Source organism: Tamandua tetradactyla, chromosome 17, assembly GCF_023851605.1.
Source record: "Tamandua tetradactyla isolate mTamTet1 chromosome 17, mTamTet1.pri, whole genome shotgun sequence".
Taxonomy (NCBI): Eukaryota; Metazoa; Chordata; class Mammalia; order Pilosa; family Myrmecophagidae; genus Tamandua; species Tamandua tetradactyla.
In genome coordinates this window covers 49,503,373-49,525,990 of record NC_135343.1, presented here as the reverse complement: position 1 = coordinate 49,525,990, position 22,618 = coordinate 49,503,373, and the positions used below count along the sequence as shown (strand labels likewise).

At 40.5% G+C, this 22,618-nt stretch overlaps 1 protein-coding gene across 3 annotated transcripts in view; it reads left to right on the top strand.

Moving 5' to 3' along the window:
* The window catches only part of EVA1A (eva-1 homolog A, regulator of programmed cell death), a 58,152-nt gene that overhangs the window by 29,263 nt on the left and 6,271 nt on the right, over nt 1-22,618 (top strand). For 2 of the 3 annotated variants that reach the window (XM_077134691.1, XM_077134688.1), the window contains exon 2: nt 9,418-9,581. In XM_077134691.1, the coding sequence (XP_076990806.1) occupies nt 9,536-9,581 (46 nt within the window). In that variant the 5' untranslated portion in view covers nt 9,418-9,535. Of the gene's footprint in view, nt 1-8,863; nt 9,104-9,417; nt 9,582-22,618 lie in introns of those variants that run through there. The other variant, XM_077134690.1, reaches the window with a different exon arrangement.

The window sequence follows — 22,618 nt, the reverse complement described above, 5'->3', positions numbered from 1 at the left end:
CTGATCTTAGGGGGAAAGTTTTCAGTTTTTCCCCATTGAGGATGATATTAGCTGTGGGTTTTTCATATATTCCCTCTATCATTTTAAGGAAGTTCCCTTGTATTCCTATCTTTTGAAGTGTTTTCAACAGGAAAGGATGTTGAATCTTGTCAAATGCCTTCTCTGCATCAATTGAGATGATCATGTGATTTTTCTGCTTTGATTTGTTGATATGGTGTATTACATTAATTGATTTTCTTATGTTGAACCATCCTTGCATACCTGGGATGAATCCTACTTGGTCATGATGTATAATTCTTTTAATGTGTTGTTGGATACGATTTGCTAGAATTTTATTGAGGATTTTTGCATCTATATTCATTAGAGAGATTGGTCTGTAATTTTCTTTTTTTGTAATATCTTTGCCTGGTTTTGGTATGAGGGTGATGTTGGCTTCATAGAATGAATTAGGTAGTTTTCCCTCCACTTCGATTTTTTGAAGAGTTTGAGGAGAGTTGGTACTAATTCTTTCTGGAATGTTTGATAGAATTCACATGTGAAGCCGTCTGGTCCTGGACTTTTCTTTTTAGGAAGCTTTTGAATGACTAATTCAATTTCTTTACTTGTGATTGGTTTGTTGGGGTCATCTATTTCTTCTTGAGTCAAAGTTGGTTGTTCATGTCTTTCTAGGAACCTGTCCATTTCATCTAAATTGTTGTATTTATTAGCGTAAAGTTGTTCATAGTATCCTGTTATTACCTCCTTTATTTCTGTGAGGTCAGTAGTTATGTCTCCTCTTCCATTTCTGAACTTATTTATTTGCATCCTCTCTCTTCTTCTTTTTGTCAATCTTGCTAAGGGCCCATCAATCTTATTGATTTTCTCATAGAACCAACTTCTGGTCTTATTGATTTTCTCTATTGTTTTCATGTTTTCAATTTCATTTTTTTCTGCTCTAATCTTTGTTATTTCTTTCCTTTTGCTTGCTTTGGGATTAGTTTGCTGTTCTTTCTCCAGTTCTTCCAAGTGGACAGTTAATTCCTGCATTTTTGCCTTTTCTTCTTTTCTGATATAGGCATTTAGGGCAATAAATTTCCCTCTTAGCACTGCCTTTGCTGCGTCCCATAAGTTTTGATATGTTGTGTTTTCATTTTCATTCACCTCGAGGTATTTTCTGGTACATTTTAAATTAAGTTTTCTATAAGGTGTAAACTATAGGTCAAGGTTTACTTTTTTTTTTTTTAACTTATGGCTATCCAGTTGCTACAGCGCTATTTGTTGAAAAGGTTATTTTTTCCTCCATTAATTGCTTTTGTACCTTTTCAAAGATCAGTTGAGTATGTTTGCGTGGGTCCATTTCTGGTTTCTCTGTTCTGTTTCATTGATTTTTGTTACTCTATCCTTCACAATAACCCGTAATCTTGGGTTATATACTATATAGTAAGTCTTTAAATTTGATAAATGGATTCCTCTCACTTTATTCTTGTTTTTCAAACTTGTTTTAGCCATTCTAATTCCTTTGCTTTACCATATAAATGTTAGCATAATATTGTTTATGTACACCGAAAATCTTGCTGGAATTGTATTAAGCCTTTATATCAATTTGGAAAGAATTAATGTTTTTGCTATGTCAAGTCTTCCAATCCATGACCATGGTATATTCCTCCATTTATTTAGATCTTCTTTGATTCCTTTCATGGGTGTTATATAGTTTTCAGCATTTTTATCTAAGTATTTTTTGAAAATTGTAAACAAATGGTATTTTATTTTTAATTTCAATGTCTACATGTTCATTACTATTACATAGAAAAACAATTGATTTTCATATGTTTCTCTTGGTTCTTGTCACCTTACTGAACTCACAGTAGTTTTAGTTTAGGTTTGTTTTTTTTTTTTTCTCTACAGACAATCATGTCATCTGCAAACAGGGACAAGTTTAATTTCCTTCTTTCTGATCTCTCTGCCTGTTATTTCCTTTTCTTGCTTTATATATTGGCAATAGTCAACAGCACTATGTTGAGTAAGACTGGGGAAAATGGACAACCTTGCCTCGCTGTCAATCTTAAAGAGTTAAAGAGAAAGCATTCAATCTTTTACCGTTTAGTATAATATTATCTGTAGGCTTTTTGTAGATGTTTTTTATCAAGGAAATCCCCTCTATTCTTGTTTTTATACATTTTTATCATGATTGGGTGTTGAATTTTTTCAAATACTTTTTCTTCCTTGATTGATAGGATTTTTTCTTTAAAGTATTAATATGTCAGATTACATTGATTGTTTTTTTTTTTTTGAATTCTGAACAAGCCTTGCATCCCTGGAATAAACCCCATGCCCTTATGATATATAATTATTTTTATATATTGCTAAATTCTATTTTTTAATATTCTGTTAGAGATTTTACATCTATATTCATGAGGACTATTAGTCTTGTTTTCTTATTTTGAATTGTCATTGTCTGCTTTTGGTATTAGGGTAATGCTAACTTCATAAAATGAATTGGGAAATATTCCCTCCTCTTGTATTTCCTGCAAGAGATTGTGGAGAATTGGTGTTAATTTTTCTTTAAATATTTGGGAGAATTCTCCAGTGAAACTGTCTGGATCTGGGGATTTGTTTTGAGGGAGTATTTAAATTATAAATTCAATTTCTTTAAACATTATAGGATTATTCAACTGTTTCATATTGTATGAGTTGTGGTAGTTTGTGTTCTTTGAGAAATGCACAATTTTGTCTTAATTGCCAAATTTATGTGTGTAGAATTGTTCCTAGTATCTCCATATTATCCTTGTATGTCTGTAGGGTCTATAGGTGATATGCCCTAATACTGGTAATTTATGTCTTGTCTTTTTTTCATTTTTGTCAATCTTGCTAGAAGTTTGATAATTTAATGAAAGTTTTCAAAGAACTACTGATAATTTTCTTTGCTCTGAAGTCCGCTTTGTCTGTATTCATAAAGCTTCTTCTGTTTTTTAGATTAATGTTTATACAATATACTCTTTCTATCCTTTTTCTTTCTACCTGCCTGTATCTTTATGCCTGAAATTAAGTTTTCATAGACAGCTTATATTTGGGTCATATTTTTTTAATCCTTTCTGCCAATATCTGTCTTTTAACTGGTATATTTAAGTCATTTGTAGTTAATGTAATTATTGCTGTGTTCTGACTTAAGTCTGTCATTTATTTTTTCTTTTGTTTATTCTTTTTGGTTTTCACTTCCATTTCCTTTTGCTTGACTTCTTTGGTTCAATTTGGTTTAATTGAACAATGATTTTGAATTCCACCTTGATTTATCTATAGAGTTTTTGAGTGTATCTCTTGTATAATTTTTTAGTGGTTGCTCTAGGTATTACTATATATATAGCTATATACATATATGTATGTAACTTATTGCCTGTCCCTTTACCCATTTAAATATGATTGCCGTGGTAGAATGCTCACTTTCCATGAGGGAGACCTGGGTTCAATTTCCAGACCATGCACCTAATATATGGATATATATATAATTGTCTTAAATATTTCCCATATGTACATTTAGGACTATATCAGAAAGTGTTAGCTCTTAAACATATTTAGAAAACGGAAAAGGAGAAAGAAAGCCTATTGTATTTACCCATATTTTTACTTACTGTGTTCTTTTTTCCTTCATAACATTCCACTTCCTTGCTTTTTTGCTTACTTTCTATTTACAGAACTTCTTTTAGTCTTTCCTTTGGGCTAAGTTTGCTGGTGACACATCTGTCCAGTTTTCTTTCATGTGAGAATGTCTGGATTTCTTCTCAAACTCCTTATAAAGCACTGCTTTACTCCGCAGTCCAAGTCTAATTTTGCCTTGCTAGCTTCAGTTTCCATTAAGTGCCTCTGCCTACCTCTTTGCTCCAGATTTGTGTCATACACTTCTGCTCATGTTCTTCCTCCTATCTCCAGTGCCTTTCTTCATTCTGGGGAAGTGTAGTTTAGAATTAAACGGCATTGGAGTTGAGGTTTCTAAGTGTGAATTCTAGTGCTACCATATTCTAGATGTGTCATCTCAGGGAAGCTTCCAACTACATACCTCAGTTTTCCCATCTGAAAATGGGAATAATAATAGTACCCACCTCATAGAGTTGTTATGAGGCTTAAATTAAAATTTTCTACATAAAACACTTTGGCAGTTGTTTGGGTGTAGAGGAAGTTCTCAATAAATGTGGCCTGTTAGTATAACTAGTTATTAAATCAACACTCTGAGGTTCTAGGTTCAAGTTAAATGTTACCTTTTCATTAAGTCTTTATGGTTCCTCTCCACTCCTACCTCATAATTGGAATTAATAATCTTTCCCATCCACCCCCACACCATTTGGTTCATTCTGTTTGCACTGTAGGTAGCTAGATTGCAAATCTCTCGTGCTTGTTACATCTTGTTCATTTTTGGATTCATTTACTCAAAATAAGCACATACAATGAGTCAAGCACTGGGACAAAGTGGTGACTGGGTGACTAGGATGTTGACTTGCCATCAGAGAGTTCTCAGTCCTTGGGTGGGAGCAGACTGCCTTGTTCAATAAATGGTTCCAGATGTACTTAATAAATATTTGTTGAATTAAGACCAGCAGGTAGTGTTCTAGGATAGGAATGCAGGCTGCCTTTAGGCTGAAAGGTATCGCAATGTATGATACCATTGAGGATACCAATGAGTCGATAAGGCCACTGAAGATAGAAACTTTCAGTGAGCCATCCATCGGACTGTCCGCTGCCTAGTAGAAGCCCAGACATTGTGTTAGATCCCTGCTGTGACAGCACTACAGGGGCTCCCATAGTCTGTGGCCATTATGTCAGCCCTTTCTGTGGTCACAACAGGTCCGAACCTTGGCTCTGTAGCTCAGCCCTTATATGGAGCTCAAGACTAAGCTTCAAGTTGCGGTCAGAAACTGTTCATTCTTTTCTTAAGCCTGTTTCTGGTCCTTTTATCCCTCCATACTTTAGTCCTTGACTCCTATCACTGTGACAGAATTAGTTTTAAAGTACTGAGGTATCAGGCACCGTGCTAGGCAGCAAGAATGATGAAGGATGGGGCATGAGACCCCCAGTGGCCAAGAGCCCATAGTCCCCACCCTGGAGTTTGTTTCGTCAGAAGCATAGGCCTGACTGTTTCAGAGCAGCTACCTTCTTGATGGATGCTTTTGGTAAACAGGCTGGATGTGAAGCCAAAATTTTATGGGCCAAGGATTCATGAAAATGAAGAAATAGGGAGAAGAAGTGTGAGTTTCTAGGAAGATGTTTGATCATGAAGTGAAGGAGAGTGAGTGTCAAAGAACTAGAGGGGAGATCATTTAAGGGTGGGAGACAATTAAGCAACTTTTTAAAATGAGTAGATAAGGCCAGGAAATTGAAAGAGAGTGAGATTAGAGAGAAAGATCTATCTAACTAGCTAGCTATCCATGTACAGAAATATGTATTTGTTTGAGTGTTATACATACACATACACAGAAAGCGAGTCACAGAGAGAATGAGAGAATGAGAGTAAAAGCTCAAAAGAGATTGAGAGAGAAATCTGCAATATAAATAATCTATCAGTCTTTCTATCCTCCTACTTACCTACCTATCCATAGAGGTAGTTTGAGGTCAGTCAAAAAACAGAAGGTGAAAGAAGGATGAATCATTGACAGTCCTGTAGGCAGAAGGAGAAAATGGTCTGATCAAAAGCATAGGTAGAAACTCCCTTAAAGACAGGAGAGAAGAGGTCAGAATGAGTGGAAGGTAAAGAAGTTGGAGTTCACATAGAATGGCTTCTGTTTCCTCTGGGAAGCTGAGAAGCATGAGAAAGGTGAAGGTTGAGAAGCAGGCTTGAAGAAAGAGATAGAGGTTTGATATGTTTTCTTTAGGGATTGAGGAAGTGGGAACATGAGGTGCAAGGGACCTATAGGATTTCCTCTCAGTTGGACGGCCTGACAGTAGTTGTAAATCAAACATTTGTAATGACGCTAATATGAATGAAACATTTAGCCTTTGGGCAGAAGAATAGGCAGGTGAGGGTTGGGGTTAGGCCTGTGGGTGGGGGGAGAGCAGCAGAAGTGTCCTGGTGCAAAGTGAATTGGAGTGGTTGACCTGTGTAGAAAAAAAATAAACAAACTATAGGTTGAGACTGATAACCTGGATGAGCATGGAGAGAATGAGAAGGCAGAGGTCTGAGAAAGGTTGGGGGCATGTTTACTTTGATTACAGGGGTGAGAGGTAGAAGCATAGAAGGTTCTGATCGGAGAGTGGAATCTCTGAGTGAGTCATTCATCCACAAAACAGTTACTGAGCATTGACTCTTTGTCACTTACTGTGGGAGTCTCCAAGAATAAAGAAGAAATAAGACATGGTCCCTGCCTTTGGAATTCGCTGTCTGTATTTCAGAGCTGGAGTCATTTCAGGCGACAACAAAGGCCAGGATATGTCTCTGGAAATGGTTTACGAAGTGGGTTGAAGGTGAAGATCATTGGAGCAATGGAAGGCAAACAGCTCATGGGTTAATGTGTTGGATGTGTCATCCACAGGTGCTTTTCAGTCCCACAGGGAAAACAGGGGTTTCTCTCTGCTCGTTAATTTGTCTGGGGCCATGTGTTTCCCTTCCACAGCCCATGAATCTAGGAGATACTTTTCCATTTGAGCTGTTGCACCTCAAACTCTATGGCCCAGCTGGGAGCAGTCCCTTCATGGTTTTGCTTAGCATAGAGTGGGAGGTGTGTGGCTTTCAAAGACTGACTTCTGGACTTTGAGTTTCTAATTAATTACTGATCCAGTTCTTCAAGCTTCCTTTTCTTTCTTGTCCTTAATTTCTTCACCAACAAAATGGAGATAGGAAGATGCCACAAACCTTGTGTTAGGCAGAGACAGGGTATGTATCTATAAGGATGTGAATAACCAAGGAGGACTGGGGAGGATGCAGGAGGCAACAGGATGCAGTGATGATGAATGAATGAGTGTGTATGCAGCTCATTGATGGGGGAAGACTGCTCCATGCTGTGGGAGCTCCATGACTGGTTTCATTCTTCCCACACTCCTAAATTAAATTGGCAACATAAAAGAACTGTGTGGGGTCCAGGCCTCTAAGAGGCCTCCACTGGCTTCCCTCGCTGGGCTGAGCAGAAGCCAGGAGAGTTCTGGATGGAAGGTATAAGCTGTGGGAATCCACATATCATCATTTCCGTGCTTTTAATGTCCACATGTAGCTGCATGAGACTTCACTTCATGGCCCATCTGGGCATCACTATCTGGGAACAGAATTCCCTCCTTTCCTGTTCCAGAGAGTCTGCTGGCCTGCAAACTTCACTGATGAGGGACCAAGCTGACACATCCCACATTAGCTATTTTGTGGGGTTTGGCTGGTAGGAGGGAAGAGGAAGCATGTGTCTTTGATCTCATCCCTCTCGCTTCCTTTTTCTGCCATGCCTTGGGAGGTTGATTTTTCACATCATCTGGTATAGATTCCAGATTAAACCCTGGCAGTAGGCTCACCATCAGTGTTGTTGTCTCAGGGGTTGCTACTCCATCTCCCTGTGAATCCAGGCAAACATTAACAAGGGCTTTTCTGCTGGGTCCATGATGTCATCAGCTCTAAGGCATGGTGTAATCTCCCAGGCATATGAGATCACATCATGTCTTTGCTTGCAGAGCCTGAGAAGCCAACTGGGGCCAACCAAGTTTGAGAGCCTCTGCCCATCTGGTACCCCTACCAAGGCCATCAGGGATGAACTGTTCTTACCACATGCTTCTCTGCTCCTGACAGCACACGTCTCCCCAGGTGGCTAAAGCTATAATGACAGTACCACCCAATGAGCAATATTTAATGAGGCAGTCACCTGCAGAGGGCCTGCATATCAGGGGATGCCTACTACTGCTCCAAGAATATAAGAGGAAATGTACTATTACTGGGTACATTTCATTTTTCACTTTGGCTCAATATAAACAAGTAGATTCAAGGCTCCAGAAAATATGAATGTACAGCATTGAGAGCAAGGTGAAGATAACATGATGTGTGCAATTAGACATTCAATCTAAGAGACAGTGCTCACAAGACAGGGTCTCTTATCTTCTTCACCAAGAGAGTAGAGTGTGTGCAGGAAGACAAGGCTCTGGGATGTAAATGATAGACAGAAGCTGGTTCCCCTCAGATGTGCTGTAGTTTGTTTGAACTTAGGTGAAAGGGCTTTGGATCACCAGTGCAAGAAAGCTGTTGGAGAGTAAGACTTTTAAAAATTGGTTGGTGATATCCAAAGACAGTGTGCTTTGTTACTGGCCAGAGAGTGTTCTGAAGAAATGATTTTTCTTAAAATAGTATCGGGTTAATCCAATGGATTATCACTGGGAGAAAGCACTGAGATGACAGGATTTCATTGTAATTGTCCCAGATGAACTTGTCTAGAGGATTCTTTAATCTAGATCTGTGCCATGTGGCTCTCCAGTTATGAATGAGTAAACTGGTGTTGGTTGATGTGATTTCTCTGAGGGTTTGATTAATGTGTATCATTTTCTAAGAGCCTGGTCACTGCTGGTCACTGAGAACATTGAGCCACCGTTTCTGGGCTTAGACCTGGGGTCCCCTGATCCAAGCTACTGGGAACTGCCAGGCTTGACACCTTCTAACTGCACTGGTGACACATATAAGATAGATAAGCACTGAGAATAGCTTATGCTGGTTAATGGAGTGGAGAAGTTGGGCCAGATAATTATTTATTGTGCGTTGGAGGGGGTGGACTGCCCTGTGCATTGTAAGTAAAGAAAATTAGGATGTAGATGTGGAAGAGGTAGTTCCCCGTCCTGATCCAGATGGGATAGTTCTCTTGGTGGGCAGTGTGTGGGTGGGTGGTATGTGTGTGATGGGTCCAACTGGTCACAAGTAGAGGCCTGGAATTGGGGTCAGAGAACAGGCTTGAGCTCCCCAGTTCTTGTACGTACTTTGGAATTGCAGCTGCCTTGACAATTCTGGAATAACCAGCTCTGACCCATAGCCAAGGATTTGCATTTGGAGTGAGATGAGGCAAACTGGTCAAGGTACAGTAGTGCTGTCGGTGCAGGCTCCCGGCGAGCAGGGCCAGGATAAAAGTGGTTCAGAAGCCATGATTAAGGGGGTTATGATTTGAACTCAAAGGGCTGTGCTTCAAAGGTGAGCCAGGGAAAGTGAAATAAAGAGAACGGGGAAAGGAGGGAAAGGTAAGGGGGAAGTGTTAAAATGAGTCATTAGGAGGAGAAAGGAGAAAGGCCAGGAAAAACAGAGACATAAGGAGTTGCTGCTAACTTTAAAGTCAAGAAGCTTGCTTGAGCAGAGGCTAAGACCTCAAATCTTTGCAGCCCCCTGCCTGGGAAAGCTGGTTGGTTTTCCGAGCCTGGTTCTTTGTGCTTGAGCCCAGGCTACCTGGAACACAGACAGCCTTGGGGAAGCAGATGTGTTCTCACCACTCACTTTGTGTTCCCTAACAGAAGAGAAGGAGGGTGGCCACCTCCATCCAGCTGAAGCACCTCCTGGAGGCCTCCTCTAGATGCTGCCTGAGGCTGCCCTTCAGCCACAGCAAGGAGCTGGTAACTGGGGCACCTGGAGATGGCTTTACTCAGCAACATCCTAGCAGCCTATTTCTTTGTCTCAGGTAGGTGTGCTGTCTTGGCCGGGTCTAGGTCCAGGGCTAACTCCTGGGTGGTCACCTCTGGCCTGATCCTCAGGGGAGAAATGCCATATAATCATAGCAGAGGGCCTCTGTTGTACTGAGTTTTGAGATGAAAGATCTTCTGTTAGTTTAGCCTGGTGGTCTCTAATTTAGCATATGAGGCATTCTAAGAGCTTTATGCTGCTGAAAATGTCTGGTTGCCTTTCTGTTCAAGGGAGTATCCTGGGGCTACTGTTGGCTTCTGTCATTGTGCATTTTCACTGATGTGGGAAGGGGACAAACAGTTGTCCTCAGCATGGTTATTTCTATGTGGCATTTCTCAGCCCCATCCATGGTGCAAGTGTATGTGTGTGTGTGTATGTGTGCCAGTGTGCATGTACATCATATCTGATAACCTTTTGGGAGAGATGGAGACAGAAGATATGTGTAACTCAGGAAAGCCCCCTGGGTGATTCTGGTATTTGCCCCTTCTTTGGTGAAAAGTTTTACTCTTTTAGGAAGATGGCTATCTCTTTAAGGTCATGTCTTGAGAACCAATGCTGTTCATATAAAAGGAGCCATTTAAAAAATACATATGCTCTGTGGTTTGAATGATCAAACTGCTCTTCTCCTGCTAAGTGGATTTGAGTGTTTTGGTTTTTTGTTGTTGTTTTTGATTGGTGTGATTTTGTTTTGTTTTCTTTTGCCTTATGTCTCCAAATGATGAATAAAAAGGAAAGGACAAGACTGGGATTCTGAGTAGACTTCCTTTGGGAAAGGACTGGTTTTCCTTTCTAATTCTCCAGCCAGGGGTGACAGGGGATGACTAAGCGCCCAAATGCAAAACCTGACATTTCCACCTACAACAGCATATAAAAGCCGAGACTGAGGGTAAAGAAACACGGCTTTTCTTTGTGAGAGGCTCTTAGCTAAAGCGCCTGGTGATTTCAGAAGGAACTTTGCGGGGGTTCTACCTGGCAGGTTGCTTTGTGGATTGGTGAGATGCAGCATGTTGTCCACATGTGCTCCAAGGCCAAAGTTCTATCCTCTCAGATCAGCAAGGCCCTGGCCAGGGGTCAGCTCCTCGCCGCCCCACCCCTTGAGGAATTCTGGTGCTGGGGCCACCTTATCTGGGAACCCACACGTTAGAGGAATCTTACCTTTGCTGTTTCTTTGAGATTGTGCTGGGGAGAAAGGGCACTGGGGCTGATGAGGTGTTTGAAACCCTTGCATCTTGTTCTCACAAGAGATAGCATGATTACAGAGCCACAGCTCCATAATTCTGGATATGAAGTTGGGTGCAGAGATAGGCTGTAGTTCCCAAGGCTTCCACACGTGCAAATCAGCTGTTGTAAGAAAACATCTTGGGTAAAAACAAACAGGGCCCTGGACTTTGGTGCTCTCCTGGGTACAGGAGGTACCTGGCAGTTTTCCATTTTGGCCAGCACACCCCTGAGTTGTGATCACTGAATGTGGCAACTCATTGAAAGGGCTGGTGTTTACCGTGTGTCTTGTGATCTTGTCAGGGCTGAAAGGGCACAGAAACTGTCTATCTCTCTCCTCCACCGTCCCTCCCTCCTACCCAATACTCTGGAATTAAAGTACTTCTAGGGGTACAGGAAGACAGTGCTCCTTTTAGATAAGTGTAGGCAGAGATAGAAAGAGAATACGAAGAAATGAACAGCAGAGAAGCTAAAATAAACTGTTAGATCTAGTAAATGGGCTTGACAGTTGGAAATTGATTCCAAAATGTGGAACACTCCTGGATTGCAAAGGAAATGAAAAAAATTTAAATATGTGAAGGTGAATATAACAGATACAAATAGCCAATGTGTTTAAAGAAGAAAATAGAATAAATGTGTCAGAAGCAATAAGAAAAAGTGCAATAGAAGGACACCGTGGGAAATTTCTTAATTTTGTAATACTTTTCTTATTATATTGTATCTGGTCTTCAACTATAGAGACCCCGACTATGCGTATTTTATCAGTTTTCTCTTGTCCTATCCATGTGATCCATCATTTCAGTAACACACTTGCTAATCCACACATTTCTTTTATTCCTTTGTCCTCTTTCTGATGAACCTACCAGATGAAATCCTAACTCTGAGTGAATCCTATGCTCTCTTTTCTCCCTCCTCACTCAAGCTGCCAAGCACTGCTACAAGTTTGCAGGTTGAATCCACTGGAAACTATTGGCCTCCAGCCTCAGTTGAGCCTTTCACATAGTGCTCCAGTTTTTTCATTTGTTTCTAGATACATCTTGATCCCTATTCTTCACAACAGCCATTTCACACATTGATTATACATACTTTTAAATATCTGTTTATTAAAATGTAGCCTAAAAGTGAAGGACAAGTGAAAAAATTATATGACATTTATGAGGAAGGATTAAAGGTTAAAACAATGAAAGCACTGTTCCAAATCAATAAAAGTGTCCCCAAAGAAAGGTGGACAGAGGACAAGAATCTGCCACTTACAAAAGAAGAATGCAAATAGCCAAAATTATAGCAATTAAACAAATGCAAAATGAAGATAATGAAATTATTTTTATTATATAAAATTCTGAAAGGTTTGAGTGATCAGATCTCATGCACAGTGCTGATGGAATTATAAATTGCAACAACCTCTCTAGAGAATGATTTGGCAACGTCTATCAGAAGCCTTAAAAACATATATAAACCATATATCCAGCAATTCTACTATAGGTATGTGGGCAAAATATTTACTGTGTGGGCAGTTCATCTCAGAACTATTTGTAATACCAGAAATTTAGTAAAAATGGCTGAATATTAATTGAAATAGATATTCTTGATGTGCTGTTAAGTGAATAAAGCCGGTTACCCCATAGCTAGAGCATTATGATCCTATTTATGTGTCTGTATTCATGTGTATATGTTAGCATGTTTTACTGCAGAGTATATCTGGTGCTTGGATTTTATGTGCATGTGTCTGTGTATTTTTAGTCTTCTTTCACTTAGCTGTGTTTTTTATGCATTCTATAATTCATTTGTATTACTTTTGTAATAAGTAATGTTATTTTATTAAAGTTTCACAATTTGAATTATGTCATGCATTCATTTAAAAATGACCACTTGTCTGCTGTTTTCTGACTCCCAGAGCTGTGTATCTAAATGTCCCGAACATTGCCACTTGGCTGTTCCTTAAGCATTTCAAAATCAACCTGCTCTAAAATGGAATATTGTCCTTCTCTTTAAAGATGCTCCTTCTTTGTGGACTCATCTGGGTCATCACCCACAGAAATATGGTTTTTAACCATTGACACATCTTTTGCCTCCCTGCGCATGTCAGCTTGGTTCAGGTCAGCCCGTTCTCCCTCTCATATGTCTCCCAAATGTATTTCTTCCCCTTGATTCCCACCAACATTGACTTGATTCAAACTCTCGTCACGTCTTTACTTGCATTGCCATGATAGTACTTTCCATGATCTTCCCAACACCAGTCTTCTTGCTTCTCAGTCTGTCTTTTCTAGTAAAATGATCTTTTCAAAATGCAGTTGTGATGATATAATTCTTTTTATCTTTTAGAATCTTTCAGTGGCTCTTCATGATCTTTGGGGATGAAATCGAAACACTTTTATATGGTCTAACAGGATTGTATTCAGTTGCAAATAAAAAGAAACATCAACTTAGAGGCCTAAATAAGTAAATCATTTTCCTCAAATAACATGAATTCTTGGGTAGGTGGTTGCTAGGATTGGCCCATTGGCTCAAAAATATAGGGGCCAAAATCTGTGTAATTCTTCAGGCCTTCCTCTTATACTCGTCATCTCATGGCTGCAAAATGACTGCTGCTGCTCATATCCTCATTCAAGATAAAAGGAAGGCAAAAGAGGGAAGGAGGCTCCAGCAGACCTTCTCTCATATTTCATTGGCCATCGCTGTGTCACATGATCATCTCTAGCTGCAAGGGAGTCTGGAAAAGTGAGAATTTTACTTTTTCGCCTCTAGACCAAATGGTTCTCAACAGACGGTCATTTTGTCCTTCAGGGGACTTCCAGCAATGATTGGAGATGCTTTCGTTTTTCACAACTGGGAGATTGCTACTATCCTCTAGTGGATAGAGGCCAGGGATTCCACCAAACCTCCTACGCGCACAGAACAGCCCCTCACCACCAAGAATTATCTGGTCCAAGATATTAGTAGTGCTGAGGTTAAGAAAATCTGCTTTAGAATAGAGGCAAGCAAGAGAGAAGAGACTAGAGAATGGTTTGGGGTAGGTCAACTTGCAGTTTCTTATTGGCTTACCAGAACTTTTAGTGTCTGATCTCATCTTGGTCAGCCTTCCCTAACCAAGACCTCTGCTCCAAAAATTCTACACCACTTGCCAGGTTTTCTCTCACTTCTTTGCTTTTGCACAAGTAACTTCCCTTGAGGAATTCTTCCCTCTGCCCTGGGCTGGCTAAGTGCCTCTCAGTCTTCAGAGCTCTGTCAGCATCATCTTGACCCCCTCACTCCCCCACCCTGGCTTAGGCGCCCAGCTATGTTCTCCCTACACATTTTGTTTCCCTCTTTCTCAGCCTTAGATGGGAGGAGATAACATTTCCTGTTTTAATTATTTGCAGGCAACCCATAGGGAACATGATGAAATAATTTATGAGGAATATACCTCCTTTATAAAAATAACCTCATTAATAACCTCCGACAGAATTGTTAGAAAGATTGCATGGAATGACTTTTTAAAAGTTTTGAATAAGTATAGTACATTAACCAGCTCACTCTTCCTTTAGCTTTTCCTCAAAAGACACCCCCTGGGTGAGGCCCACTCTGTATCCCCCATACACCCACCACATCCCATACCTCAGATCCTCCTTCCTGTTTTCCTGTTTTCTCCTCCTTATCATGTCACCATCTAATACTACATATTTTATATATTTATTTTGTTTATTACCTCCCTCCACTAAAATGTAAACACCAAGGAATACAGAGTTTTGTTTTTTGTTTTTTCAAATGCATTGTCCTCAGCATCTAGTACATGCTTAATAGATCGATGAATGAGCATGGTTCATTAACCAAACCATTTAAAAAGACATATAATTAGAAGTCTTGCCCCAGCCCTGCTCCCTCCATCCCTTTCCCAAACCTGTCCATCACCAAGATTCAAGGCATCCTTATGGAGTTGTTAAGCAGAGGTAAGAAAATCTGAACAGATATTCTCACCTTCCCCACCTTTATACATAAGCTGCATGTTATACATACGGTTTAGTAGTATATAATGGAGACATTTTATATTGGTATATAGAGAGCTTCCTCATCCTTTACACAACAGCATACTGTCTCATTGTGGGGGTGTATTGTATTTGAACCAGTCCTCAGTTGATCACCACTTGGAGTGGTTTGAATCTTTACTCACACGAAGCAGCGAACAGAGCTGCAGTAAAAGACCTTGACCTGCATCATTCCCCAAAGGTCAGGTGTGTTTGTAGAAGAAATCCCCCCAAAGTGGGATTGTTGGATCAAAGTATATGTAACTTATTAACTAAGATAAATATTATCACATTTCCACTTAAGGGACTTTCACCACTTTAAACTGTATGAGATGTATGAGAAGCCCTGCAAACGTGTTTTTAAATGTCTGAATTTTATACTATCTGATAGATAAAAAAATGGTATCTCAGTGTCATTTAATTTCTGTTTCTCTAGGCCATTGGGTTGGCAGACTTTTTCTGTACAAGGCCAGATAGTAAATCCTTTTGGTTTTGTGGGGCATGCACACTCTGTCACAACTACTTAACCCTGCTGTTGTAGCATGAAATCAGTCAAAGATAATCCGTAAAGAAATTTGTGGGCCTGTGTTCAAATGAAATTTCATTTACAAAATACTAGATGGTAGGCCAGAATTGTTAACACCTGCCTTAGGTGAACGTCACTTCATATGTTTAAGATCCATTTGTATTCCTTTCTCTTGAACTGTTCATATCTTTTGTCCATTTCCATTATTTGGTTGCTGGTCTTTTCCTTAATGACATCTAGATATTTTTTTGTTTATTAGCCCTTTAACTCTGTTACCAGTCACAATTCTTTGTCCTGATTTTGTCATTTGTCTTTTGACTTTGTTTACAGTAATTTGTTTGCAGTGCAGAAGTTTTGGGGACCATCCGTTTTTTTCATTTAACAATATCCTTTGAATGCATAACTGCATGCCAAGTAAAGCTCTGCTGACTATATAGTATTTAGCTGGAGCTACAGATGTACTGAATCTCATTTTCCTATGACCTTGGCATGAGGGAGGAGCCTGGCCCATTACCACCCAATTGGTGATAATCACAAACCTGGGAATTTGAGAAAGCATTGTAGTTTTCTTTCTTCTTTATTTTTTTATTTTTATTTTTTGTAATTCCCTTTATATTGCAAATTCCTCGAAAGTTGGGGACTTTTAATGTCGCTAGCACTTAAGCAATGTCCATGGCATTTCCTCTCAGTAAATGTTTATGGGGTAAAGTCACTATTTATTCACCAGTAAAATTTGTAAAATGTTAGCAGTTGGAATATTCCCTGTTGGAGAAGGTTTGGTGAAAGCTGTACTTTCATACACTGCTGATGGCAGATAAATTAATGTGACACTCGCAGAAAGCCTCTAGGCAATGCTTATCAACAGGTATAAAATTGTGCCTAGAGATTCCTTTTATGAGAAAGCTTTGTAAGCCAGTATACAAAACAAACAAAGGAAGTAATGCTAAGTACAAAGATATTCCTTCCAGCATAATTTTAAATAAAATGTTCATGACAACCCAAAGTTTCAAAAGTAGGAAACCATTTTTGTAACTTGTGGGCCATTCAGTAAATAGAAAATTATGTAGCATTGTGTGATGGCTGGAGAAATTGTGTAGCAATACGGAAAAATGTTATATACATTGTCTGAAACATATATTCAAAGAGAAAGATATAAATGAGTAAATATGAAGAAATAAAAATGTATATAATTATATAAAAGAAAGAGAAAGAACAGAAGAAAATTGACTTGGCCATATTAGCAGTGTGTTATAATATTCAGGTTGTGAGATTATGGTGATTTTACAATTTTTTTCTATTCTCTACTCTTTAAGAATGTACTGTGATATGCATGCATATATTCATGTATAATACACTTATGGAGTGGATTTTTAGGAATTGAGTATTCATGATTTAATTCAACAAATCCTTGTGAGACCCTGACCTTAGTGAGTCACGGATGCTGTGGGAATCCAAAATGAACTGCATGGATGCTACCCTCAGCTGCAGAAAGACCACGCTTACAGAACCCATTATTGTGCAGCTTCATAAGGTGTTGCCTAAACTGGAAGGGCTAATTAACTCAAACTTGTTCCCTTCCAGACTTGAGCCAGAAAATCAGGATTCCAATTCAGTACCAGCAATGCCAAAGCCAGATTACAGAAAGTTCCAGGGCCTTCTACCCAGTTCTCTGAGAGTCCCAGGGCAGCTGTAGAACTTGCTGCTCTTTCTTACTGCAGGGGAAGCCAGTAGAGTGGGGTGGGTTAAGATGAGGAGGGGGTACTTATTGCCTGGGATGGGGGAAGGGAAGAGGGGGAAGGATGAAGGAGTATTCTCCAATGCTCCTTCTTCCTGAGGGGGAACCAGTAGGGATGGAAGGGAGAAGGAAGGAAGCATATCCCAGATTTTCAGATAGGGCAGGCCCATTAGTGGGAGTCTTCCCTTTCCTCAGGAATGGAGCAGGATCCCGTAAAGAGACATACTTTGGGAGTTCAGAGAAAAGAGTTTATGCTGGGCACTTCCCAATTCTGCACAAGCCCCATTCTCTTCAAAGCCTACTTTTAAAACTTTGCTTCCCACTCAAGGGAGTGACGTGCTTTTGGGTCCTGGCGGGGAAAGTTTACACCTTTCTTAAGTGTAATCAGTTTTGAAAACCAAGTCCCATACAGCCACCTATAGCTTCCATGCTCTTATTTGAGTGAAAAACAGCATCTTGGTAATACACTCACCTAAGACACTTAGAAACTAGCCAGAATATCGGTTTTGAAAACCAAGTCCCATACAGCCACCAATAGCTTCCCTGCTCTTAAGCTGGCCCTTCCTGCTGCAAGTGCTGGGCATGATTTGACCTCACAGGGTGCATGTGACCTCTATAGAGGGCCCCTCCTGCCCAAGAAGGCGATGACCCTTCAGGAAACAAGATGTAGCAACACATTTATTTTTGTTTATTAAGGGAAAACAACCCATAATAGTCCCCATTCCCCACCCCTACTCTGTTTCCTGGCAATTAGCAGCTGTCTGGATCTGGTTAAGACCAGGGTGGGCCATTGGCCAAGAGGAGGTGACTCAGAGGAGAAGGTATTAGAGGGAAAAAAAGAAAAAGCCACCACAGAGCTCTAATTTTGACTTTTGAGGAAGAATGAAGAAAAATGACATGAATTCTATCATCATGAAATTAGTCCTGAGTCACCTGCTTGGGACCCAGTGATGCCCAATTACCTCCCCTGCCCTCCCTGGTGGCTTTCACTAGGCTTCTCTGGAAATTCATGACTTGGGGCTGCTGTAGGCAAAAGAGTATGCTTTCAGAACTGGGAAGCTGGAGAGGGTGGGCTAAAGTATAGGAAAGCACAGTTTTCCAAGACTGAGTTCAAAACTGCCTTCAAATTTAGGCCAATGTAATTGTGAGGTGAGGATGGGAGTGTGAAAACCAAAACAATTTGTTTTTCTACCTTGAGTATCAAGTGTGGTTTTCCATCCTGCTGAAATGGATGGAGTACCTGCATTTGCGGTCTCATCTTTAAAACAAGACTTTGCCTCCTGGCAAAGGAAGGCATTCAGTAAACAAAAGCTCATTCAATGTGTCCTCTGTCTTCATATCTGCTTACCTATCTGTCTGTCTGTCTTCCCTCCCGCTCTCCTTCTTTTCTTCCTTCCTTCTCTCCCTCTCTTCTCTCATTCCTCCCTCTCTTCCCGAAGTGTGTGTCTTGGTATCTTCACTGTGCAGATGTAATATGTATATTTAAACACTCTTAGACAGAAATATTGGGAGAGGGATGTGTAAGGAGAGTCTGCCTGCGAAGGGGTTGGAAAGCAAAGGATGCAGTCCAATCTCTTCTCTGTCCATTCAGTCTTTGTTTCTCTAGACTTTTATTTAATTGGAGTTTGTATGCGGCCAATAGGAGTATGCTGGATTCTCATGATCTGAAAACCACGGTAACTTAGGCACATTTTCATGAAATGGGAACAGGGTTATGGAGCTCCTGACTCAGGCTCCAGAGAAGACCAGGCTGTGTTTGCTGCCTTAATGAATACCTGAGCTTTCTAGAGATCTTAAATGGCAGCCAATTTCAAAGAGAATTAAGCTCTTATAATGCTATGCACTTAAAATATAGGAAAATAAATTGGTTTATTGGATTAATTATGCAAGAAATTAAGTAGAAATGAATATGTGTCCTTTTCTCCTACTCCTGGACCCAGGAGTTAGTTGGGGAGTTATCTTCCTGAGGTTGGAAGTGGCTGGAGACAGATGCAGTATTGGGTCTGCTTCTGATCTGTTAGTTGGCTGGACATGTGCTCACCTTGCCTGCAGGAGAGCTGGAGGACAAGAATTTGGCCTCAGGGCCCATCCAAAGAGGATGTACAAAGACTGCCTATTACAGTTGTCCCTCTCTCACTCTTCTTGCAGAATCTCTCCTCTTGACCTTCAGGGCAGGTAGCTTCCCACTGGTGTGTCTCCTTCAAGGGGGCTGTATTAGCAGTGGGGTCTACCCCCTCTTGGGTTTGTTTCATTTTCATTTAGAAAAATTGTGACTTAATTATAATTGGCTTGATTTATTTAGCTTGCTTAAGGAGGTAAAGCCTGACCAAAGCAAGAAATCAAAATATTTTTGGTGCCAATGCCTGCTGGGCATTACAAATGGATCTCTAATTTGTTTGCTAGAAGCCATACCTACTAAACCAAAGCACATGCAGGATGTTTTAAATTGTCATTTTCCTAAGGGTAGATTTTCATCATAATATTCTATAGGAAAGTCCTCCTATGTGGAAGCTTTTTTACACTCATAAAGAAGTGACCCTTAGCAGAACTCTAATAAAGCTCCTATATAATACTTCATACTGACTAAAGGGAGGATTAAATATGTGTGAAGTTCAAGACCTGTCAGTTTGAGCACCATGTCAGTGCAAGAGAGATCGGCTCAGTTTTACTGAAGGTTAATTATCTATAGGGAAGACCCAGCCAAGGAGCCCTCATTCTGGCATTCCAGACCAGGAGTCAGGAATGGGCATGCCTGGAGGTGTTGGTGGGTTGGGGTGAACAATGAAGTGTTTGGCTTGTCTGGAGGGAAGGATTCCTCTGGAGGAGACTGGGAAGCTATGTTTGGGAAAGGAGATTGGAAGCAGACCTTTGAAGGCCTTGAGAGTCCTTTTTTTTTTTTTTTTTTCCCAAATAATGAGTCACATAACAGAATCAGATTTTTAAATATTGCCTTGGCATCTGTGTGAAGTGAATTGGGTGTGGGAGGGACTGGAATCAGATTGTCTAGCTGAGAGGCTACAAGAATCATCGGGTGTGGAAGTGGCAGGGAAAATGGAAGGGATGAAAGAGATATGAGAATGATTAAGAATGATTACTTCATGGATGAAAGTAAAAGAGTGAACCAAAGATGACCTTGGGCTTGGGGCATAGGCACTGGGAAAATGGGGGAGCCTCAGGTAGAGAGGGGACACTTGGAGGGAGAAAGGAAGGCAGGAAGAGAGACAGTGGAAGGGAGAGAGAGACTAAGAAAACTTGCTGCTTTGAAGTCAAAGAAGTTGAGTTCAGGGTGAGATATGTTTTGGGTGAGGTAAGAAGATACTAGGGACAGTTTTTAAACATAAAATTTAAAACTTATAGGAAATATATTCTTGAAGGCATGGAATTGATCTTTGCCTCCTGTGATGGTTCAGAGACTTTATGGACCCCAGAAAATTAGATTCTTAAAATTAATCCATTCCTGTGGACCCATTGTAAGTAGGATCTTTTGGTGACCAGGATCTTAAGTTAACATGTGACCCACCTCATGCAGAAAGGGTCTTAATCCTCTTACTGGTCTCCTTTATAAGAGAATGAAACACAGAGAGAAAGACCCAGAAGCTGAGAAAGCCACAGGTAGAGCTGCAAGAAACTGAAAGCAAGAACCCTGTAGAGAAGCACCAGCCTGACCATGTGATAGAGGAGCTGAAGATGGCCAGTGGCTGATCTTTAGGGAGAAAGCATTGTCTGTTGATGCCTTAATTTGGATGTTTTTATGGCCTCTGAACTGTAAACTTGTATGTTAATAAATCCCATTGTCAAAGCCAACCCATTTTATGGTATCTCCATTTCAGCAACTTTAGCAAATGAACCCCCCACCCCCAATTAGTGTATACGTTCATGGATAAATGTCACTTATTGCAAGAATGAGGCATGGTTTAGTGGAAATTCTATCCCTTTTTTCATTTTTATACATATAGATGTTGAGGGGCCTTGTTCACACAAATAAGTAGATGGGAACAAGAGGAGTTTTGTTATAGTAAATTCACTTAAGTGTTTGAATTAAATTTGACTTATATGCCAAAAAACAGAGTGATCTGTCATTAGAAATTATTTTTATTACCTATCAGCTGACAACTTCATTTAGGTCTTCCTTCAGTTTTGTTGAAAACTAAGAATTGGAAACTGACTTGGAAAAGCATGTTACCCTCTGCTTAGTTTCCTAGGCTTCTCAAGCAAATACCATGAAATGCATTGGTTCAAACAATGGGAATCTATTAGTATACAGTTTTGAAGCTGAAAGAGAATCCAAATCAAGGCATCATCCAGGCAATGCTTTCTCACCAAAGAATGCATTCTGGGTCTGGCTGCTGAGGATCCTTGGTCCTTAGCTTGTCACATGGCAAGGCACAGGATGGCCTCTCCTGATCTCCCCCTTCTCTTCCAGGTTTCACTGACTCCAGCTTCTTTTGGTGGCTTTCTCTCTCTCTGTCTGAATTTCATCCTCCTATAAAGGACTCCAGTAATAAGATTAAGACCCACCCTGAGTGAGGAGGGTCACACCTTAACTGAAGTAGCCTCCTCAAAAGGTCCTACTTATAATGGGTTCACACCTACTGGAATGGAATAGATTTAAGAACATGTTTTTTGGGGAGACATACAGCTTCACACCACCACACCTACATCAGAGGCATTCAGTGCTCCTCAGCACTGACATCGAAAGTTTGAATTATTATTTTGTTTGGTGACCATTTTCCCATCCTGGGGCAGTGCAGCATAAGGGATTTGGGAGAAGTTCCATCTTTTGTAAAATGGGGAGAGGGCAACTGGAAGGGGAAGTAGGAAAGAACACATCCCTCCATCACAGGCGCCCTCCAAGGCCAATCCAGTATGGGAAAGAATGAAGAAAATGACTGTATTAGTCAGGGTTCTTTAGAGAAACAGAACCAACAGGAGATATCTGTAAATATGAGATTTGTGTCTCACGCAACTGTGGGGACGCAAGAGTCCAAAATCTATAGGGCAGGCATAGGATGGCATCTCCGATGAAGAGTCTCGATGGCCCTCCACAGGAGATGCTCGCTGGCTGAAGAAGCAGTGAAAATTCTCTCTCCTCTCAAAAGTCTCCATCTGATTGAATCAAGTCCAATTGATTAGACCTCTCATTTGTGGAAGACACAGCCTTAGTTGATGGTAGACTTAATCAGTCACAGATGCAATCAACTGACTGATGACAATAAACCAGCCTTCTGGCCTAGCAACCAGCCACAAAATATCGTTGCAGTAACAGTTTGGCCCCTGCTTGCCTGCCCAGACAACTGGCCACCATTACCTGGCCAAGCTGACATCTGAACCCAACCATCACAATGACCACTGAAGTTTCCCTTAAAATCATCTGTGCTTGCTCACTTCTTGAAAAAGCTTTACATATCCCCTGGGGACATGTGTACCTGCTGTGAAGACTATTTATCTAGAGTAAAGCACAGAACAGTGACCCTTTCAGACTCATGAGGACTGAGGCAGGGTCAGTGGCCTGATGGGGCCATTGGTGTGTGGACAGAGGCAGGACTTGAGCTCCT